This window comes from Heterocephalus glaber, unplaced genomic scaffold, assembly GCF_053883595.1.
Source record: "Heterocephalus glaber isolate CG9 unplaced genomic scaffold, H.glaber_assembly_v1.0 deba00001429, whole genome shotgun sequence".
In the NCBI taxonomy this organism is placed as follows: Eukaryota; Metazoa; Chordata; class Mammalia; order Rodentia; family Bathyergidae; genus Heterocephalus; species Heterocephalus glaber.
In genome coordinates this window covers 23,875,708-23,896,397 of record NW_028258294.1, presented here as the reverse complement: position 1 = coordinate 23,896,397, position 20,690 = coordinate 23,875,708, and the positions used below count along the sequence as shown (strand labels likewise).

At 35.6% G+C, this 20,690-nt stretch overlaps 1 protein-coding gene across 8 annotated transcripts in view; it reads left to right on the top strand.

The window, feature by feature from the left end:
- Window positions 1-20,690, top strand: part of Npat (nuclear protein, coactivator of histone transcription) — an 81,901-nt gene that overhangs the window by 4,263 nt on the left and 56,948 nt on the right. For 7 of the 8 annotated variants that reach the window (XM_087212169.1, XM_087212174.1, XM_087212173.1 and 4 more), the window contains exons 2-6: window positions 11,040-11,158; window positions 14,536-14,596; window positions 16,572-16,644; window positions 19,134-19,174; window positions 19,605-19,829. In XM_087212169.1, coding sequence (XP_087068295.1) covers window positions 11,040-11,158; window positions 14,536-14,596; window positions 16,572-16,644; window positions 19,134-19,174; window positions 19,605-19,829 — 519 coding nt within the window. The remainder of the gene's footprint in view (window positions 1-11,039; window positions 11,159-14,535; window positions 14,597-16,571; window positions 16,645-19,133; window positions 19,175-19,604; window positions 19,830-20,690) is intronic. The other variant, XM_021237858.2, reaches the window with a different exon arrangement.

The window sequence follows — 20,690 nt, the reverse complement described above, 5'->3', positions numbered from 1 at the left end:
AAATTAAGTCCTTCAAAGAATTATTTACATTTTTCAAGGACACTAAGCTACCAGTATTCTTGAGGAATTAGTAGTAAATGTGAAAGAAATATTTTCACCCAGGGTATTGTACTCTCTTGCTTTCTTCAGGGTTCCCACCCTCCCACCCCTGCTGTACTGGGAATTGAACCTGGGGATACTGAGCTACATCCACACCCTATTATTTAGTTTTGAGAGATTCTCACTCAGTTGTCAGTGGCCCACCTCAAAATGCTGCTGTACAGGCATGCACTGCTGGGTCTGGCTCAGGCTCTTCTCTTTTTCTTTCCCTCTTTACAAATACAAAGTAGAGATGTCAAACTCTTGGCATCCCAATTCTTTTTTATTTATTTATTTTCTTTTTTGGTACCAGAGATCGAGCTCAGGGTCCTTGCGCTTGGGCAGCAGGCGGTGAAACCACTGAGCTAAATCCCCGGCCCCCCAATTCTTAAAATTTAAATAATGTTGATAGAGCTAGGATTTTATCTATCACCAGGTTGAGAATTGGTTATGATCAGATACTTAGTAATGATAGATAAACATTTTTATAGGCATGCAACTGAGTAAGCATATATGGCAATGAACTTGGAAGCTTTCAACTATTTCCTACATAATTTTGGAGCTTAGAGGACAAAAAGCAAAATATATCAAGTTCTAATCTAAAATTGGAACTTAAGATTGCGGAAAGTTGGACATATTTTTCAGAGAAGATAATGCATCTCAGATAAAATTGTTTCAAGATAAACTGAACTCTTGTTACAGAAATAATACAGCCTTTTAACAGAGCCTTTCCTCAAGTGTGCTATGCAAGAGTGTACTGTCTTGTGATGTGCACAAATTATGATGATTCTTTTCCCAACATGTTAGCACAAATGACCGTATTCTGTAAATGGTCTACTACATAAGTAGAACATTGTTTCTCAAATTTCATTTCACCGTCACACTCCTTAAGGAATAGACATTTTTCTCCTGATACCCTCCCACATGAAGTTTTAGTGTCACAAATGTACTGTATATCTGTTATACATTGTGTGTGTGATTTATTCATTAAAATGAGATTCTTCCAGAACCAATTTTCACCCCATGAAGGTGATATCACTCTTTGAGAATGTATGGTGTCAGGGAAAGATTTTTGAGGATTTACATTTCATACCACCACCTGTCAAATGTCACAAGTGACTGAATACATCTAGGGCAGTTAGTACTTTTGGAACTCTCCACCATGAAAAGAAACTGTTTATTTAGGGGTTTTTTTGTTTTGTTTTGTTTTTTTGCTACCAGGGATCAAACTCGGGTCCTTGCGCTTGGGAGGCAGGCGGTGGAACCACTGAGCTAAATCCCTAGCCCTAGGATTTTTTTTTTTCCATTAAGTTTATTGGTACATCTTAGGTATAAAATACAGTTACGTTCATCATTGGGATCTTGGACCTTTACATGACGCATCTTGGTTCTTATTTTTTTTACCCATTCCCCTACCCTACCTTCACTCCACCCTTCCTATTTACAAAGACATTGTTTCCATTGTTTTTCTTTTCTTCGGATTTTTAATCTAAGCTTGAGACATAGAAGAAAAGATTCCAACTACCCTAATTCCAATATGATTCCAGTGTTTTATACATGTTTTACATTTCTGTTTTCACAAAATTTTAGTAGGAGCAGACTGATTTATTCCAAGTAATATAACTCAGAATGCCAGCCATTGCAAAAATGATTTCTTTTCAGCTGACTATAGTTTTCACAAATTAAAAAAGAAAAATAGCTATCTATAATTCATGTAATTTCATATTTGCAGTATGGTTTCCAATGATGGGAATAATAAAGTAGTGGTACAAAAAAATGTTTCTTCAGGTTCCTACATATTTTTTTCGTGCCACAGAGCACACTGTCTCTGGTTTTTGATTTGTTTCTCCTTGTAACCTTATAGCATTAGTTAACAAGAGGTTGGAAAACTGATTTCATCAACTACAAATAGAAAGTGGTGAGTGTATTCCCAAATCATAGTTAGGCCTTTGCCTAAAAATGAAATTATTTTTTTCTTTGCCCTTTTCTTTTTAAAGCTCTCTAGCCTCCGTGTAATGACTTTGTAGGCCATCTCACTTACTTTTAGTATTAGTACCTGGCTACAAACAGTTCCAGGTGAAGAGTACTTTACTATTTTAAAGTTAGAAGAGACTTTAGATCAGCGGTTATATACAGTTCAGATGAAGTGTAAAACCTTTTAATTTTAAAATTAGAAGAGACCTTAGACCAGTGGTGGCGAATTTGTAGCTCGTATGCCACACCAGGCTGTTTGTATCACTGAAAGCTCTGACGAGTTCATCATCACGGCCTTAGACCTATTTCTTTAGTAGCTAACAAAAATGTATTTATTATATCAACACTGAGATAAGTGTGCTACAAAGGCAAGTATAAGGGAATACTTATAAATATTGAGTAGGTATTACTCAGTACCTATAAGGAATATAGGCAAAAAGAGTATGGTAGATAATTCAAAAAATGGTTCTCTGAGGAAATGATTATTACACTAAGCCTCAAAGAATGAGTTCAAGTTAGCTAGGCTAAGATAAGCTGCCCAAGCAAAAAAAGAAAAAAATGGCCTTAAAATCATTCATGTCGTTTGTGGGATTAAAAGATAGTTTGGCTGGAAGAGATGGAATGGGAAGACCTAAGGTTGAAAAGAAAATTGGTACAAAGCAACTGTAGCTTCACATGACATGTTCAGAATTTAGAATATTTTTCATTGAGACATATAATTCCCATTAATAAAGTGTAAAATTCTGTGGGGTTTTTTTTTTTTTAGTATATTCATGATATTATACAACCATCACCAATAATTCTAAAACATTTCCATAACTCCAAAAAGAAACACCTATGTTGTATTCAATCCCCAGTGCTGTTCCCTTCCCCCCAAACCACATAATGCATTGTTAACAGCCACTCCCAATTTAATTAATTTCCACTTTCCCCATTCTCAGGCAACAACTTTCTCTCTACAGTATATGGATCCACTTTATACTGTATATGGATTTGCTGCTTCTGAACATTGCATGTAAATGAAACGTGATTTTTTTTTTTGTCTGACTTCTTTCACTTAGTGTGTTTATAATTTTGATCTATGTTGTAGCAGATGTTAGTACTTCCATCCTAGCATAATTTGGTATCATTTAGGTTTTTCCTTTTTGCTTTTTCTTTCCCTCTCCTTCTACCTTGTGCTGAGGATCAAACCCTGGGCCTCCCACTTCTAGGCAAGTGCTCTACCAATGAGCTACATGTGCAGCTCTTTTGTAAAATACTATTTTGAGATAGTTTCACTAAGTTGGCCAAGCTGGTTTCAAACTTGGCAATCCTCCTGCCTCAGCCTCCTGAGAACCTGAGATCACGAGTGGTTGCTACCATGCTCGCCAATTTTATATGTTGTTGAGCCTCTTTCTCATGTGCTTATTAGCAATTTATATATCTTTTTTGAAGAAAGATCTAGTCATATCGTTTGACCATTTATTGATTTTTTTGCCCTTTATTATTGTCCTGTAAGGGTTCACTCTATAGTTTGGTTTCTAGTCCCTTATCAGATATATGATTTGCAAATATTTTATTCTATTTTATTGTCTTTCCACTTTTCAAACAGTGTACTTGAAAGCATAAAAGTTTTAAATTTTGGGCTGGGGATTTAGCTCAGTGGTTCTGCCACCTGTCTCCCAAGCGCAAGGTCCCGAGTTCGATCCCCGGTACCAAAAAAAAAAGTTTTAAATTTTGATGTCCCATTTCTTTTTTCTTTGGTTGATTGTATTTTAACATATTTTAAAGGGGGCCATAATTCCTATGTCTCACTGCTGCATAGCTCTGATTTGAATTCAGTCATTTCTGCCAGCTTGAACCACGTGATACATGCATGACTGTCTCCTCGGGTGCCTTACACTGCTTCTCAGGGGGTCTTTGATTGCAGTAATACAAAGAAACGTGTTGACTTAGCAGACCAGATGTTAGCATATTACAGTCTCTTAAGGAAGACATTGAAATGGTATAAAAATTGTAATACAGCTAATTTGTGGTACAGCAGTTGTAAATGTGTATTATATACACCAGCAATGGGGTATTTGTAAGGTTTCCATGTTAAATTAGAGAATTAATTTTTGATAAACTATAAATATAAATTTCTTGATTTAATGAAATTTAAAATTTTGTTGATTATTCTAATTTATATCTGGGCAGTAATTCAAATTTGGTTAACTAAGTAGATTTGGTCCATTTATAGACTTTTTAGTAATTTTATTAGAAAAAAGACCAATAAAAGTGATTAGATCCATTTTTTTGGTACCAGGGATCGAACTCGGGACCTTGTGCTTGTGAGGCAGGTGCCGGAAACATTGAGCTAAATCCCCGGCCAACCTGTTAGGTCCATTTTTAACACCAATGGTACAGGCTGCCTTATGGAACAGTCATGCATGTTCTGGCTGGCAGGAACGTGTTCAGCGTTGTATCTAAGAAATCATTGCTCAGCCAGGCGTGGTGGTGCACACCTGTAATCCCAGCTCTTCGGAAGCAGAAGCAGGGGGATCGCCCTGAGTTGAAGGCCAAGGTGCACTACAAAGGGAGACCCTGACTCAGAAAAGAAAATAAGAAATCATTGCTCATCCAAGATCTTTTTCCTAAGAGTTTTGTTGTTTTAATTTTTACCTTTAGATCTTTGGTCTATTTTGAGTTAGTTTTTAAATGTGGTCTAAAATAAGGGTCTAATTTTGTTCTTTTCCACGTGGATCTCCAGTTCAATTGTTCATTGCAAATGTTTAATAATAGTTTATTTTTATGTATTCCTCTTGTGTCCTGCAACCTCATTAAATTCACTCTTGGTTTTTTTGTATGAATTCCTTAGAATTTTCTGTATAAGACTTCATATTATCTGCAAATAAAAGTAGTTTGACTTTTTGTTTTCCAAACAAAGATGCTTTTATTTCCACTTTCTAATTGTCCTGGATAGAGCTTCCAATATAATTTTGTTTTGAATATAAGTGGCAAGAGCAAGCCTAGTGTGGTGACACAGGCTTGTAATATCAGCTACTTTGGAAACTGGCAAAGGAGAATCTCAAAGTAAAGGCCAGCCTGCACAGCTTAGTCAAACCCTATCTCAAAAGAAAGTAAAAAGGGTTGGAAATATAGCTCAGCACTGCAGGGCCCTGGGTTGAATTCCTGGCACCACGGTATAAGCAAAGAGAAAAGGAAATGACAAGAACAGACATCCTTGTGTTGTTTCTGCTTTTATGGAGAAAGCTTTGAATCTTTACCATTGAATATGTCAGATATTTACCATTGAATATGTCAGATATTTTAATCAAGTTGGGAAAATCCCCTTGTAGTTCTAGTATTTTTATCATGAAAAGGTATTAGATTACATCACATTGTTTTCCTACCTACATGAGAGGAATAATGTGTGTTTTGTCCTTTATTAATATAGTATATTTAAAAGAATTTGTGAAGGATTGATAATTCTGTCAATGTTTCATAGAAATCACCAATAAGGTGATTTGATCCTGGGTTTTTCTTTGTGAGAAGTTTCTTTATTACATTCAGGCTCTTCTTGAATAAGTTCTGAGTAGTTTGTGCATTTCTGGAAATTATCCATTTCAGCTAGGTTCTCTAAATTGTTGGCATAAGCTGTTCATAGTTATCTTTTATAACCCTGTTTCTAAAACATAGATGGTTATGTCCCCTGTTTTGTATTTTAGTAATTTATTTTTAATTTTTAAATTTTTTTTTATGCAGTAATAGGGACTGAACCCAGGGTCTTCACATTGAGTTACACCCCTAACCCTTTTCGTTTTTTATGGGGGTTTTTTAACCCCTTTCATTTTTTATTTTGACATGGTGCTCAGTTGCCCAGACTCACTAGAACTTGTGAAATGATCCTTCTCACCCTCCCAGAGTGCTAGATTCTAGGCATTTCCCACTGTGCCTTGCTGATTTTCATAATTTGAGGTATTGATATCCCTTTTACTTATTTCTACTCTAATATTTTCTTCCTTCTGTTTGCTGTGCATTTAGTTTGTTCTTTTACTAGTTTCTTATTTCTTTTTGTGGTACTGAGGATCCAACTCAGGACCTTGCACTTGCAAGGCAGGAGCGACACCACTGAGTTAAATCCCCGGCCTTCTTTTACTAGTTTCTTAAGTTGCAAGATTAGGTTATTGACTTAAGATTTTTCATGTTTTCACACAGGTGTTTATAACTGTAAATATTATACCACACACTGTTTTAGCCGCATCTCATTAATGTTGGCATGTCATGTTTTTGTTTTCATTCATCTAATTTCTTTTTATTTCTTCTTTGACACTTTTATTATTTAGAAGAATGTTGTTTACTTTCCACATATTTGTGAAGTTTCTACATTTTCTTATGTTACAGACTGCTAATTTCATTTCATTGTGGTCAAAGAGCATACTCTATACTTAAGGCTTTTCAAACTTATAGAGACTTGTTTTATATCCTAATACATGATCTATCTTGAATATAGCATCTGTACTTAACACTATAAGAATACATATTTTTTTTTCTACAAATGAGAGGTCTGATTGGTTTACAGTGTTGTTCAAAATTTCTGTGTAATTATGCTATTTATTAGAAGTGCAGTTGTGGAGCCTCTACCTTGTATTATTAAATTGTATGTTTCTTTTTCTTTGGTACCAGGGATCAAACTCAGGACCTTGCGCTTGTAAGGCAGGCATCGTGCCACTGAGCTACATTCCTGGCCCAAATTGTCTGTTTGTTTACTCCATTTCTGTCAGTGTTTGCTGTATGTTTTGGAGGCTCATTTGTTGGGTGCTTGTGTGTTGTAATTTTTTATAATTATCTTTGTCTATAGTAATATTTGTCTTAATGTCTACCATATCTAATATTAATATAATCTCTCCAGTTGCTGGTTCTCATTTGGCAACTTTGTTCCTCCTGCTTTTTGAAGTAAAACTCATATAAATTGCATCTATGAATTTGTCTTTTTAAGCAAAGAAGAAAAAGGTTACATACAAAAAGTCTTTTTTTCCGTGTGTGTGTGTTTGTGTGTGTGTGTGTGATTTTTGGAAACAGAGTCTTACTGTGTAGTCAGGCTAGCCTTGAGCTTTTGATCCTCCTACATCAGCCTCCCAAGTGCTGGCATTACAGGAATGAGCCACCACACCAGGCTGATTTTATACTTACCTTTGTAGGTATCTTTACCAGTGTTATTTTGTAGATTCAAATTACTCTCTGGTGTCTTTCACTTTAGCTGGAAGGATTTTCCCTTTGCTGTTTCTTACAAGGCAAATCTGCAAGCAACAAATTTTGGTTTTGTTTTTATCTGCAAATATATTTATTTTCTGATTTTGGATGAAGATTTTTGCTAGATATAGGCTTCTTAGTTAACATTTTTCTGTCATATCTTGAAATACTGTTTCACTGCCTGTGGGCTCTGTGGTTTCTGATGAGCTTTTAATCTTATTGAGGGTTCATTGTATGTGTTAAGTCATTTCTCTCGGTGCTTTCCTGATTATTTTTATAGCTTATGGATCTCTTGAGTATATACTAACTACTTGGAGTTTATTGACCTTCTTTGATGTGGAGATTGTTTTTTCTTATATTTGAGGAATTTAAGGGATATTATTTCTTCAAGTAGTCCTTTCTGTTATTTCTCACATTCTGGAATAATCATTATGCTCATGTTGCCACACTTGATGGTATCTTGTAAGTCTGAGACTCTGTTGTTGTTATCATTCTTTTTTGTTTTATTCCTCAGACCAGATAATTGCAATTATGTTTTAGCTTGTTGATTCTTTTGTATTCTAAAATCTCCTGTTGAGCCCTCTCTAGTGAATGTTCTATTTAAGTCATTATACTTTTCAAGTCCAGACTTTTGATTTGGTTATTGGTATTTAGTATTTGGTCAGATAGCATCCTCAAATTTCCAAGCATAATTTCCTGTAGTTCTCTGAATTTATTTGAAAATAGTTCACTTTAAGTCTTAAATTCGGTGCCTGAGCTTTCTTCAGTCAGGACTGTTTATATCAACTGCCCCCTCCTCCTTTATAGGAGCCATAATTGTTTACCTGTATGTGTGTGCGCACACGCGCGTGTGCTGGAGACCCCTGCAGTCAGATTCCAGTACCCACTTGCCCAATGTATGACACAGACCTGAGAAAAAGAATACACTAGGAGACAGAACTAGGAGAGGGAAAGTGGGGTGCCAGGACGACCAATGGTGATGAAACTGACAAAGGCTCTGGCCAATCCCAGGCACTGACTTTTACTGGCAATCAACTGGGGTAAAGACGATGTGTGGTTTCTATGGAAATTAATGTAAACAAGGCTCATAAAGGACAAGACAAAGCATCCTCAAATTAGGAAGAGAATAGACAAAATATATGATTGTAATTAGAACATTGTCCTTCTAGTAGTAAGATTTTAGTTGTTGGAATGGAATTTGGGTGCGAGTTACTCTGACCTCCGTACATAGGCTTCAAAACTCACTTCTGTAAACAAGCCAGTTGCGGGGTTAACTCTTCACAGCCTGCTTTGGGCATAATCAGCATTACAGTCCTCTGCGTGTGTGCATGCGCGTGTGCATGTAAAGATTGGACATTTTAAATAATACAGTGTGGGGGCCAGGGATTTAGCTCAGTGGTTTCGCTGCCTGCTGCGCAAGCGCAAGGACCTGAGTTCAGTCCCCAGTACCAGAAATAATACAGTGTGACAGTTTTTGTAATCTTAATTTTTTCCCCATGTTTGTTATTTTAGCTGTTGCTTGTTAGTGAATTTGCTGGACTAACTGTAAACTCCATATTTTTTTAATTTTTAAAAATTTATTACTGCATGTTTGCAGTAGATGTGTTTTACAATTCTCTTGGAGAGTTAGTCCATGTACATAATATAGCTTGTTTCTTTTTTGTAATCCCCTTCTCCCCTCCTGCCCTCCTCTAATTCCTCTTCCCCCCTTTTCTTTTTTTGTTGACATTATTAATCTTAGTTCATGTTTATGACATACATACAATGTCTGCATTTGTTATCAACTTCCTCTTACCCCACGCCCTTGGTCCCCTGGACCTCTTCCCATCTGCAAGAAATCCATTCCCTGTCTCCTTCTACTTCCTTTATTTTTCTCATAGTTTGTACTTTGCTTTACTCAAATGAGAGATGCCAATCAAAAAATTACAAATGCTGGCTTGGCAGTGGTGAAAAAAGAACCCTCCTACATTGTTGATGGGAATGTAACTAGTACAACCATTATGGAAATTAGTATGGAGATTTCTCAAAGAACTAAAGTTGGAAATTCTGAATAACCTAGCTATCCCCCTTCTGGATGTCTTCCCGGAAGAGCTTAAGACATTAAGCTACAGTAATACGTGCATACCACTGTTTATAGCTAATAGCTAAATCCTGGAAGCAACCTATATACCCATCAACAGATGATTGAATAAAGAAAATGTGCCATATATTTATCAATCAGCTATGAGGACAAATATCAGGGGATGCCCAATGATCAGGGAGTGCCTGACCACCTAATTGAGGGTACAGCAGAGGATGAAAGAATATACAAAGAATAAAGAACAAATGACTGTTTATTACTTGAAGGCCAGGATTTGATGTTAGCTCTTCCTGGCTAAGACTACAATCTTTGGACTAGTTAGTATTTATTGCTTATAAAACATAGCAGGGGGCATAAAGGCAAATGTAAGGAATAGCAGAACTAATGCACTAATGAGCCAGGCTTGGAAAAGAAAGGAACTATTGCATTCTAGTGACAGACAGGTTGTAGTTAACAAGCCACCTGTGTTATCTCTAGCTAAAGTTTGATCAAGAAGAATAGCTGCCAAAGAGTTGTAAATCCTCAACTGTAGTGTTTTCTTGCCATTAGAGGTGTCACAATCTCATTGATCATTTAGATCTCAGTTGTGACCATTGGCATAGGGAATTCTGTTTCCCTACACCAGCAGAAGGCTCATTTGTCACGTCACATGTAGGCCTTGGATTGAGTCACAATTCAGTTAAAAGCCAATTTACAAGCCAATTCATTATTATCTTACAGCCTGTTCAACACACTTTCATGCTGGTCTGCAACAAATTTGAGACATTTGTAGGAAAATGGATGCATCTGGAAAATATAACGTTGAGTGAAATAAATCAGACACACAGCTTGAATACTGTGTGGTAAACTGTGTTCTAGAAAGAGTTTTTGTTTTGAGACAGGATCTTGTTGTGCAGTTCAGACTGGCCTTGAACTCTATGTAGCCGAGGCTGGCCTGAAACTCGCTGCAGTCCTTCTCCTTCAGCCTCCCTAGTACAGGGATTACAGGTGTGCACCACCATGCCTGGCTTAAAGAGTTGATATTTAGTGATTGGACATTGGTTCCTTAAATACTGGGGTCCAATAAGTTTCACACTGCTTACCAGTGGGGTTTATGTGTGCTTTGGGGTATGCTTTAATATACAGCCAAGCAGTCAACAACTCTCTTAACCTTTACTGATTAAAGTTAAGGTTCTTGTTGGAATTGGTAATGCTTTGTTTCCCAAAGGGCATGAGTAAAAATTAAAGGAGTTCTTTTATGACCTTTCAAGCAGAGTAGGTAGGTTTTCAGGTCTTCTGTTCCTTTCTTTGGATAATTCTTTAGGCAGATAGGCATAGAAATAAGCAATATTGACAGAATATAGTTCTTAATAAACTAGTAAGTGAATTTATATATACCATCTCCTTACCTAGTCATTATGGAGGTTAGAAACTAGAGGAACTTATCATTTTCTGTCTTTCTAGAAGCATTACTATAAAATAATTGCACATTATCAAACACCTCATTTTACAACATTAGCTAGTATTGTTTCCCTGTGAAGAAGCCACCTAGTCTATGAATTTTACTTTGTTGTATAACAACCTACTGTTTTCTGGGCAAGCACATTCTGCTTGGGGCTGCATTTATAATTCTCGTATTTGCTTTATCATATTCAATAGCAGTTTTACCAAAAATGTAGAATTTACTGGAAGTACTTAAATTTTATTTTTCATTTAGGTTACTTACAACAAGAAAACCTCACTTCTACCTGCCAGACCTTTATATTGGAAAGTTCAGATTTAAAAGAATATGCAGAACACTGTACAGATGAAGGTTTTATCCCAGCCTGTTTACTGGTGAGTTACTTGTTGCTTAAAGGAAAAATTTCATCGACCACACAAGGGAGTGAACACTGTCTTTAAAAATCAGCTTATTGGGCTGGGGATTTAGCTCAGTGGTTTTGCTGCCTGCTGCGCAAGCACAAGGACCCAAGTTCAATCCCCGGTACCAAAAAAAAAAAAATCAGCTTATCAAAGCTAAGCATAGTATGGTATACATATAGTCCCAGGTACTTGGGAGGCTGAGGCAGGATCATTTGAGCCTAGGAATTTGAAAACAGAGCAACAAAGCAACGCCCCATCTCAAAAAAAATTTTAGGGCTGGGGATTTAGCTCAGTGGTTCTGGCGCCTGCCTCGCAAGCGCAAGGTCCCAAGTTTAATCCCCGGTACCAAAAAAAAAAATTTTTTTTAAATCAGCTCATCAGCAAAGTCAAAATTGGCAAAAATTCAGTAGTTTATATTAATCCATGACTGATAAGATGCCAAAGAAGGCCAGCTATTTTACATATTTATGCTAAACCTGTTAAGTTGAATTGCAGCTTTGTCTCTTGAGAATCAGGGGGTGATGTTGGTGTTGGTGTTGTTGTTTTGTTTTTCTTTTCTGCTAATAATAGGAATAGAACCTAGGACCTTCACACTGAGCTACATCCCCAGCCTTCTTAATACTTGTTTTATTTTTGAGACAGTCTCTCTCTCTCTCTCTACACCTAAGCTGGGCTCAAACTTGCAGTCCTCTTGTCTCAGCCTTCCAGAGTAAGAATCAATTTTAAATAACACTCTCATTCTGATTAGTTTCACTGGGGCTTGTCTCAGACTTTTCTTTTTTAAATAGGAGAGGTTTATTTGGCTCACATTGTCACCTTTTTTTGTAAATATCACCTGACCAATAGAGCATCATCTGGAATATAATAGATGCATTTTAGAATGTTATTTCACATGGCATTTGTCATTCCATCTTAAACGTAGCTCCTTAGAGATGTTTTAACCATAACAAATGAATTTTTAAAAATTACAGTTTATCAAGGTTGCATCATATAATACATACAAAACCCCATTCTATTTCTACATACACACACAGTAAAGAACTAGGATTTAAATTTTTTAATATCAATTGATAATGGTAACAAACAACAGAATATTTACTCTAACAAAATGTTTGGAATCTGTGTGTTCAAACTGCATGAAAGAGGGCCAGGGATTTAGCTCAGTGGTCCTGTTGCCTGCTTTGCAACCACAAGGTCCCGAATTCGATCCCCGGTACCAAAAAAAAAAACTGCATGAAAGAAATTCAAGGTATAAATAAAAGGAAAGTGATTTTTGTGTTCATGTGATGAAAGGCTCAGTATTGTTCAGTCAGCTCTTCCCAGTTTGAGGTACAGATTTATCACATTTAAAATCCTCATAAACAATTTGGAGACAGGAACATGCAGAACTATAAATTGTGTAAGGAAAGGGAACTAGAAGAGCCCAAAGAATTCTGAAAACAAGTTGGAGGACTAACATTTCAAAAGCCTCAAGGTCAAGCTTAACAGTGAGCAACTCAGTTCAGAGGAAACTAAGGAGACATGTCTAAATGCAAAGTTTATTCTAGATTGGATTTTGGAACAAAAAAAGTACATTAGTGGAAAAAATTAGCAAAATTTGAATAAAGTTTATAGCATAATATTATTTCTCAGATAAAAGTGCAGTGGTTTCTTAAGGTGTTAACATTCCAGGATGCTGAGTGATACCTGTGGAATTCTTCACTGAATCTTAAATTACTTAAAAACAAAATCTTTAAAATCTTACAAATCAAGTAAAGGTAGTCACTCATGTCCCTTTTCTTAGATAACGAAACTGAAGTTCAGAAAGATTTAATTATATCCATGAAGTTCTTACAAGTAAATAGCACTAGGTTTCTTTGCTGTGCTTTGTGTATTGCTTTCTGTTATTAAGTGTACTACTTGCCAGGATCCAAAAATAATGAGAGAAGGGGAAGAAAAGCAAACTGCAAAAAAGAGAGTAGGAGACTATTCCAAGAATATGATGGTTGATTCATCCTTCTGTCATTCTGTTAATCTTCTTTCATTCCCTTTGGTGAGGCCAGAGGGAATTGTTGCCTATCATCTGTGAGGTGGTGGAAATTTCATATCCACATCTAAATCTATACAACAGTGGACAAGATTAAGAGTTTCTATGTAGAAAATAACTAATTCTTTAGTCAGTCATTTGGCAGTTGACCACTTAAAAGTTTACCCTGAGTGTCACTCAGGCAGTTTACATGCTTGTTTACATACTGACTATCCCGAGTGTCACTTAGGCCAGTGTCATTTCAACCAGTTGATTCTTGTATTGAATAAATTTGATAAAATTGTTGTTTATAAAAACAAAAAATGCAATTTTTGGTCATCCTGTATTTAAATAATTGGACGGGTAAGTGGTTACTAATTAGTTACTTATTACTAATTATTATGAATAAAACAAGGCATAAATACCAAGATAATATTACGGCAAATCCTATACTTTCTCAGGCTTTAATAAAGAAAGGACCAATTAGAAATCTGCTTTATTGAGGGTTCAGGAATGGAAAGGGAACTATAGTAATTGCCTAGTATGTGTCAGGCACGTCACAGTCCTCATGACAAAAGTTTCTATGAATTAAGCATTATATGTAAATTTTATTTTATATATATGAAAGTATATTTGTCTTATAAGTCAAATTCACATGTAATTGTTGAATTACATGTGAATTTGAAATCAGAACTATAAGCTCCAAAATCCTTGCTCTTCCCTATTGCATGATCTTACACTTGAGGTATAAAACCCTACCCTTGGCCAGGCATGTAGCTCAGTGGCGCTGCACCTGCCTGACAAGTGCAAGGTCCTGAGTTCGATCCCCAGTACTGATGCGGGGGAAACCCTGCCCTTGAGCTGGGAATAGAAGAGACAAAAATAGATTGTTAAGATGATAGAAATGAGAACAGCACTGAACTGATTCATAGGAAGGATATCTCTTACATGTTCAATTTTTCACTTTGTTCTTTGGCAGGTTCACATGGCTTTCAGGATAGCAAGAGCAGATCAGGACTGTGTCCTTATTTTTAACTAGTCATATAACTAAATCTCTACCACCCAGCTGAAAAACTGTTCTTCTGCCCGTGGACTGTCTTAGCTAAGAAAACATGTGACCACAATGTCCTATTCAAACAGGCAAGGTTCTTTACCTGTAGAAGATGTGATGTGACCCACAACTCGAATGACTTTTCATTTTTGATGACCTCCTTTGCCCTTTCCTCATCAGCTCTTCTACAATCCAGATCTCTTTATTAGTTTTTGAATGGTAGAATATTTCATGGTGGGAAATTAATTGGTAGTATTATATGATTTTAGTAATACTTGATCTTTTCCTTTTCAGTCTTTATTTGGAAAAAACTTGACAACAATTTTGAATGAATATGTAGCTATGAAAGCAAAAGGTAAAAACGAAGGTTGAGGGATTTTTTTGTTTTGTCTTGTTAATTTTATATAGCATTTGTCTATTAGTAACTTTTAGAAAGTATTTCTAATTAAAACATCTCAGAAGCATTGAGAAATCTTTTCTCAGTTATGATGACATAAATATTACTAGGAAACATCAATTCATTTGTGTTTACATTGAGTAATACATAAATTGTAAAAATCTAAATATAAACAAAAATAAGCCATAAAACTCTTTTAGAGAGTGTAGGTTACCTGTACTGATGAGCAGGCATTGCTGTGTGTGACAAGTTTAAAAATCATCATTTTAATTTTAACTTCTGTGTATGTAAGTCTGAACATGGGAGCCAGTCATAAAATTCTGGCTCTCCCTATATTTCCCCCAAAATAATACCAGGTCTTATATTAATTTTTGCTCCAAAAGACACAAGAGGGCTTATTTTGGGGAAGTGTTTTATTTTTTTCACATACAAAAATCTACATTTATTCACATACAGTCATGTCATCTTCTGAAACATCATTGTAACTCTCCAAATCCCAAATTCCAGCCTGAACTTCTTACAACTCCATTTTCTGTAAAACCATTGGCTGTAGTCTGTCATGTCTAGCAATAGAGCTGTCCTTAAATGAGCACTTCCTGCCCATGTACTCTACACGTAGTACATTGGCTGGAGCACAGTAGTCAGTGATTTTTATCCCATGACTTCTTCACCCAGGTTACAACCTCTTGCAAGCTGGGCTTCACAGAGTTTCCATTAAATCAAGTGTTAATTGAAGACTTACGAGACAAGGCTGACAACAAAAATGATAACAGTTAATGATGGTCCATACAAAAGCAGCAAAAAATTGCAGGCACCAAAATTCAGAAAATGTTTCTTTATTTCACACGAGTGCATTAAGTACATCCATTACAACACTTGACATACTGAACTATGAAGATTCATATTAGAGACAGTTGTGTCCATTCATTATCAAGTGTGCTCATTATTCCTGCATTGTGTCTGTATTCTGATTGGTCATTTGGCAGTAAGCCTTGAGTTCCTCTGTTTACATAGGCATTTACCTCTCGTCCAAAGGCACCTACTTGGGTATTTACAAGTACTTAATTAGAATTTCTATTCTAAGTATTAATGTCAGTGGTGTTATTTATATATTAATATTATTTTATAATTCAGTACACCTGTCCTGTATATTAAATGCATTTGTCTGGGTGACAATCTTAACTGAGGCTTATTTGGGGAGTAGGGCTTATAATCATCCTGAAAAATCATGCTAGGGCTTATTTTCCATTTAGGGCTTATTTTGGGGAAAATATGGTAGTTACTAGAATATATAAATAATACTAAATTAACTGATTTAGAGGACAAATTCTGATGATTTATTCTCTCACACTGTTGCTGTAGCTTAAAGCATTCACAAATTAGTGTTAAAGAAGTAGCATAAAATAATAACATGAATAGCTTAACGTTTGCTAAATACTGTTTATAAGCACTCTGCTTTCATATGTTTTATCTCATTTAGTGTGTAAATTAACCCACTGAGAAGTATTGTTTATACCTATTTTTAAGTGCAAGGTAATTGAGAATTAAATTACAAAGACTTCATATAACCTTTATGATAATTATTTGTCATAAAGCATATTTTAATTCATCTTTAAATATCACATGATAGAACAAAAATGAAAAAGTAATTTGTTATTAATCCAAAAAATTTATGAAATTACTGGCCTTACAAAAAAAGCTGCTGAATTTATATGGATGTCCATTTCCACTCATATTGTATATAGTATACAATAGCTGAAGAAAACAAAGCAGTAGCAATTATACCTTTCCTGGCCATTTTTTAAACAGGCTTTTCAGTTTCCAAAATAATGTTAGCAACAGAGAGAGGTTTTCTTTCACTGTGATTTTCTGTCTTTGTTCAAACTGAATGATGAATTTTCTCCAACTGAGTTTATTTTCTTTTACTATTTAGAAACATCAAATGATGTCCCAGCAATACTGTCATCTCTGTGGAAGAAGTTAGACCATACACTCTCTCAGATCAGGTACTGATTAAAATATGCATAATGATTTTGGAATGCAAGTATGCTTTAACTTTAAATTATTTTATTATATACATAGTGCACTTACATAATACCTTATTTGACATTATCTTAAAGGTTTTTGGTGTTTCATTGTCTTTGATTGGAATAATTTGAGAAAAATTGCATCTCTTTTTTTTTTTTTGGTAGTGTCTTGGTTACTTTCTTATAACTGGGACACAGTACCCAACACCTACAACTGAAAGGAGTAGAGGTTCATTTGGCTCAAAGTTTGTGGAAGTTTCAGTCTGTAGTCACTTGGCTCCTAGGCAAGGCAGCATAGCAGAGGAGAAACAGCTCATGGTGTGGCATGCAGGAAGCAGAGAGAAATCAAGGGAGGAGGAAAGAGATAGACCCTTCCAGGCCGTGCCCCCAGTGACCTACCTCTTCCCATCAGGCTTCACCTCTCAGCATCACACCCAGCTATAAACTAATCCGTGGACTAATCCATTAATCGTGCCCTTATCATCCAGTCATCTCCCAAAAACCTCACCTATGAGCTCATGAGGCTTTGGGGGAACATCTAGTTATAAATCATAACAAATGCAAAGCTTTTGCCCTGAACTGTATACCCAGCCCATTTTTATTTTGAGGAAGGGTTGCTCTTAAATTGTCAGGTTGGGCTCCATATCCTGCCTCGGCCTCTTAGAATGGTGGCATTACTGGCATGCATCATCACACTTCGCTGAAATAAATTACATTTTAACAAAATATTTACAGATGAAGAAATTGAGGTATATAGAAGTTTAATGACATTCCCAAGGTTTTTGTAGCAACTTAGAGGCAGATCTTGTACTGGAATGTTTCTTATCTTAGTCCATTGTCAGTTCTCTTAGACAACTGCCTTTTTAGTACATATACAGAGAATGAATGTGTTGAACCCATGCATTTTGGTGCTGCCCTTGTTAAGAAATAAATATGATGGGTCCAGGGTTGTAGCTCAGCGGCACAGCGCCTGCCTGGCAAGCGTGAAATCCTGAGTTCAATCCCTGGTACCTAAATAAATAAACAAACAAACATAGAAAGTATTGCTACTGCTGTAATCTTCCTTTAGAACTTTCTTATGATGCTAATATCTGCCTTCTACCTAGTAAGCAGCCTTGAAATGTCACTTTTAGCGTCATTGGTATCAGTTTTACAAGATCTCTTATTTGATTATGGAGCCTATTATGAAAATGATAGTTTCTTACCTTTTTACCCTGAGATACAAGTGAATATCACATCTAACTTTACCAAAGGCTTTATTTTCTTATTTAAAAACTGCTGTAATGGCACCAAATGCATTTATCCTAAGCCTGGACCACATCTTATTTGGTAATCTTATCTTTGTTTCCCTTTTCTGACTTATCTTTCCTACCCTTGTAGATAATCTTCAAAAGCATTCACAATTTAGCATTTATAAATACTGTGTATTTTACTGAGATATTTTATTGACATGATTTTACATAAAGAGAAAGGATTCTTCTCTTTTTTAACAGTACTGTGATTGAACCTAGGACTGTCACACTAACCTACCTCCCCAGCCTTTTTTTGTTGTTTATTTTGAGACAGATTCTCAGTTGCCCAGGCTGGGCTCAAACTTGTGATCCTCCTTGTCCTCCCAGTGTGCTAAGATTATAAAAATGTTCCATGAAAAAGAATTCTTAGCCAGGTTTTCTCCTAAGTTGTTTTTATATTTTTTTTAAGTGATTCATTGAATTCAGTAAGTTTGTGGCCCCATTTTGTGTATGTGTGTGGTGGTTCTGGGGATTGAACCCAGGCCCTTGTAGGTGCTAGACAAGTCCTTTGCCACTGAGTTATATCTCCAGCCCTTGTGGCTCTTTGTAAAGGAGACTTGTGGCTCTTTTTAGTAGAGACTTACTTGGGATAAGGACAAAGTCCCTGTTAATGCTTAGCAAATACATGGGTAGGTAGTTAAAGTCCATAGTGAAAGAATTAACTTGAACTTTGAAATTTCCCATTTGCTTTTCTCTTAAAGTTTGGATAAGATAATTTCATAGTCATTTATTAAAAGCAAAATGTCTTTTGCCATGAACTTTGGGATTCTGAAGTATTAATATATGTGAAATCAGAGTTTCTTTTCCTCTAAATTAGAAATTTACAGAAATAGAAATAAATTAAGAAATACAGTTGAAAATGTTATACTTCATATGTAGCTTACTTAAATGTATGGAATTCCTAAAATCACCTCAAGCTGCATTCTTAAAATCAAAGCACTCTAATGCATATTTAATTGGTTAGAAACTTCATTACGAACAGTATGTTATATAAGTTTATGTGCCACTCTTTCTCTCCTAATACAAAGCAGAATTAGTTACCAAGAAAATGTGTTGTCTTTTTGTTTTTTTGTCTTAGGTCAATCATATTGTAACTCATGCTTTACATAACTAAATCTGAGAATATCTCGGCAACAAAAGTTTTCAATAAATAAACTACTTTGTTTTATTTGTTAGGAGCATGCAAAGTTCTCCGGGGTTGGCTGCCAATCAGAGAGGTTGGTATTCAACTTTAAACAATGTTGAGAATTATTCCAAACTTTGTCTGGTGAACATTTCATTGAACATGAATGCTAAGTATCTGTTTTGTTGAAACTGCCTTTTTTCTGTCATTTTATATGTATATATAAAATATACTCCCTACATTTTTCCATTGGCTCTCATGTAGTAGCATCTTTTAATTCTCATTTTACAATTTTGGATTTCTTAATTTGTGAGGATGTTAGCAATACAAATTATTGCAGAACAGTTATACTCTTGAATTTATAGTTTATTATGAAATTATCAAGTAAATTTGGTATTTTTAAGAACTATCTTTTCAGTCTGTGGATCTAATGTTATATAGTACTATACATAGGTCATTCATCATGTTGACATATTAATCCCAAACTGCTCTGATGTTAATTTTTAATGCTTATATGTTTGCAGTCCGAACAAGAAATGGAATTGCAGAAATCAAACGACAAAGAAGGCTTGCATCTCAAGCAGCTCCTGTCAGTTCAGAGTTGCTGATTTTACCTTATGTTTCAGCACAATTTACTACTGCTCCTTTGACAGCTACACAACCTGTTCAGCCAGCTGGCCAAATTTCAACGCCAATGAGGTCAAATTTTGTAGTGGTCAATCATTCACAGTCACAAGAAACTGTAACTAGTAAGCTTTTCTTTCTTTAACTTTATTGCATTATGTAAATGAGATGGTCTACTTATGTCTCTGTATTATAGTATAGAATTATGACCAAAGCGATGAGAGAAGCTTGACATGGAACAGACTTTAGGTAACTTTACCACAAAATAAAGTCTGGGAGTCATTTTATTCTAGAGTTCTTCCTATTTCTAATTTAATTGAAGACCTTGAACTTTCATTTTTAAATATGGGATATTAATAGAAAAGACCCTGTTGTGTTAGATTTTACACAGGATATACATTATATTTCACTATGTCCTTACCTTTGTTCATGCCCATCTGTCCTCATGGAATAAAGAGTATCTCTTTCTAGTATACTTCCATCTCTACTTGAAGATTCATATTCCTGGCTTAGTCTTAAAGCAAGAAATAAATATAAAGACCATATGGTATATCCTTGCTTCTTTTATACCTGATGTATAGGGGAAACATGTGGTGTAGTATAAGGTGGGAAGCTAGTTAATAATGGAGTTGGAATTAGAATTTAGGGATTATACTCTCAGTTCACAGTCCAGTCTTCTGTATAACTAAAATGTTGCCATCCATTAAGATCTCCCTCATTTCCATCTTTTCTACATTCAAAACACTTAATGATTTTCTTATACTTTTTTCATTCTGTCATGTATTTTGTTTTGTTTTGTTTTTTTGGTACCGGGGATCGAACTCGGGTCCTTCCACTTGCAAGGTAAGCGGCGGAACCACTGAGCTAAATCCCCGGCCACTGTCATGTATTTTGTATTCTGTTGTAAAGCCTTAAACTTAAACTGTGAAGTATTTGGTTAATATTAATATCTTGTACAATGCCTTCCCACATAGCAGGCACTCTGT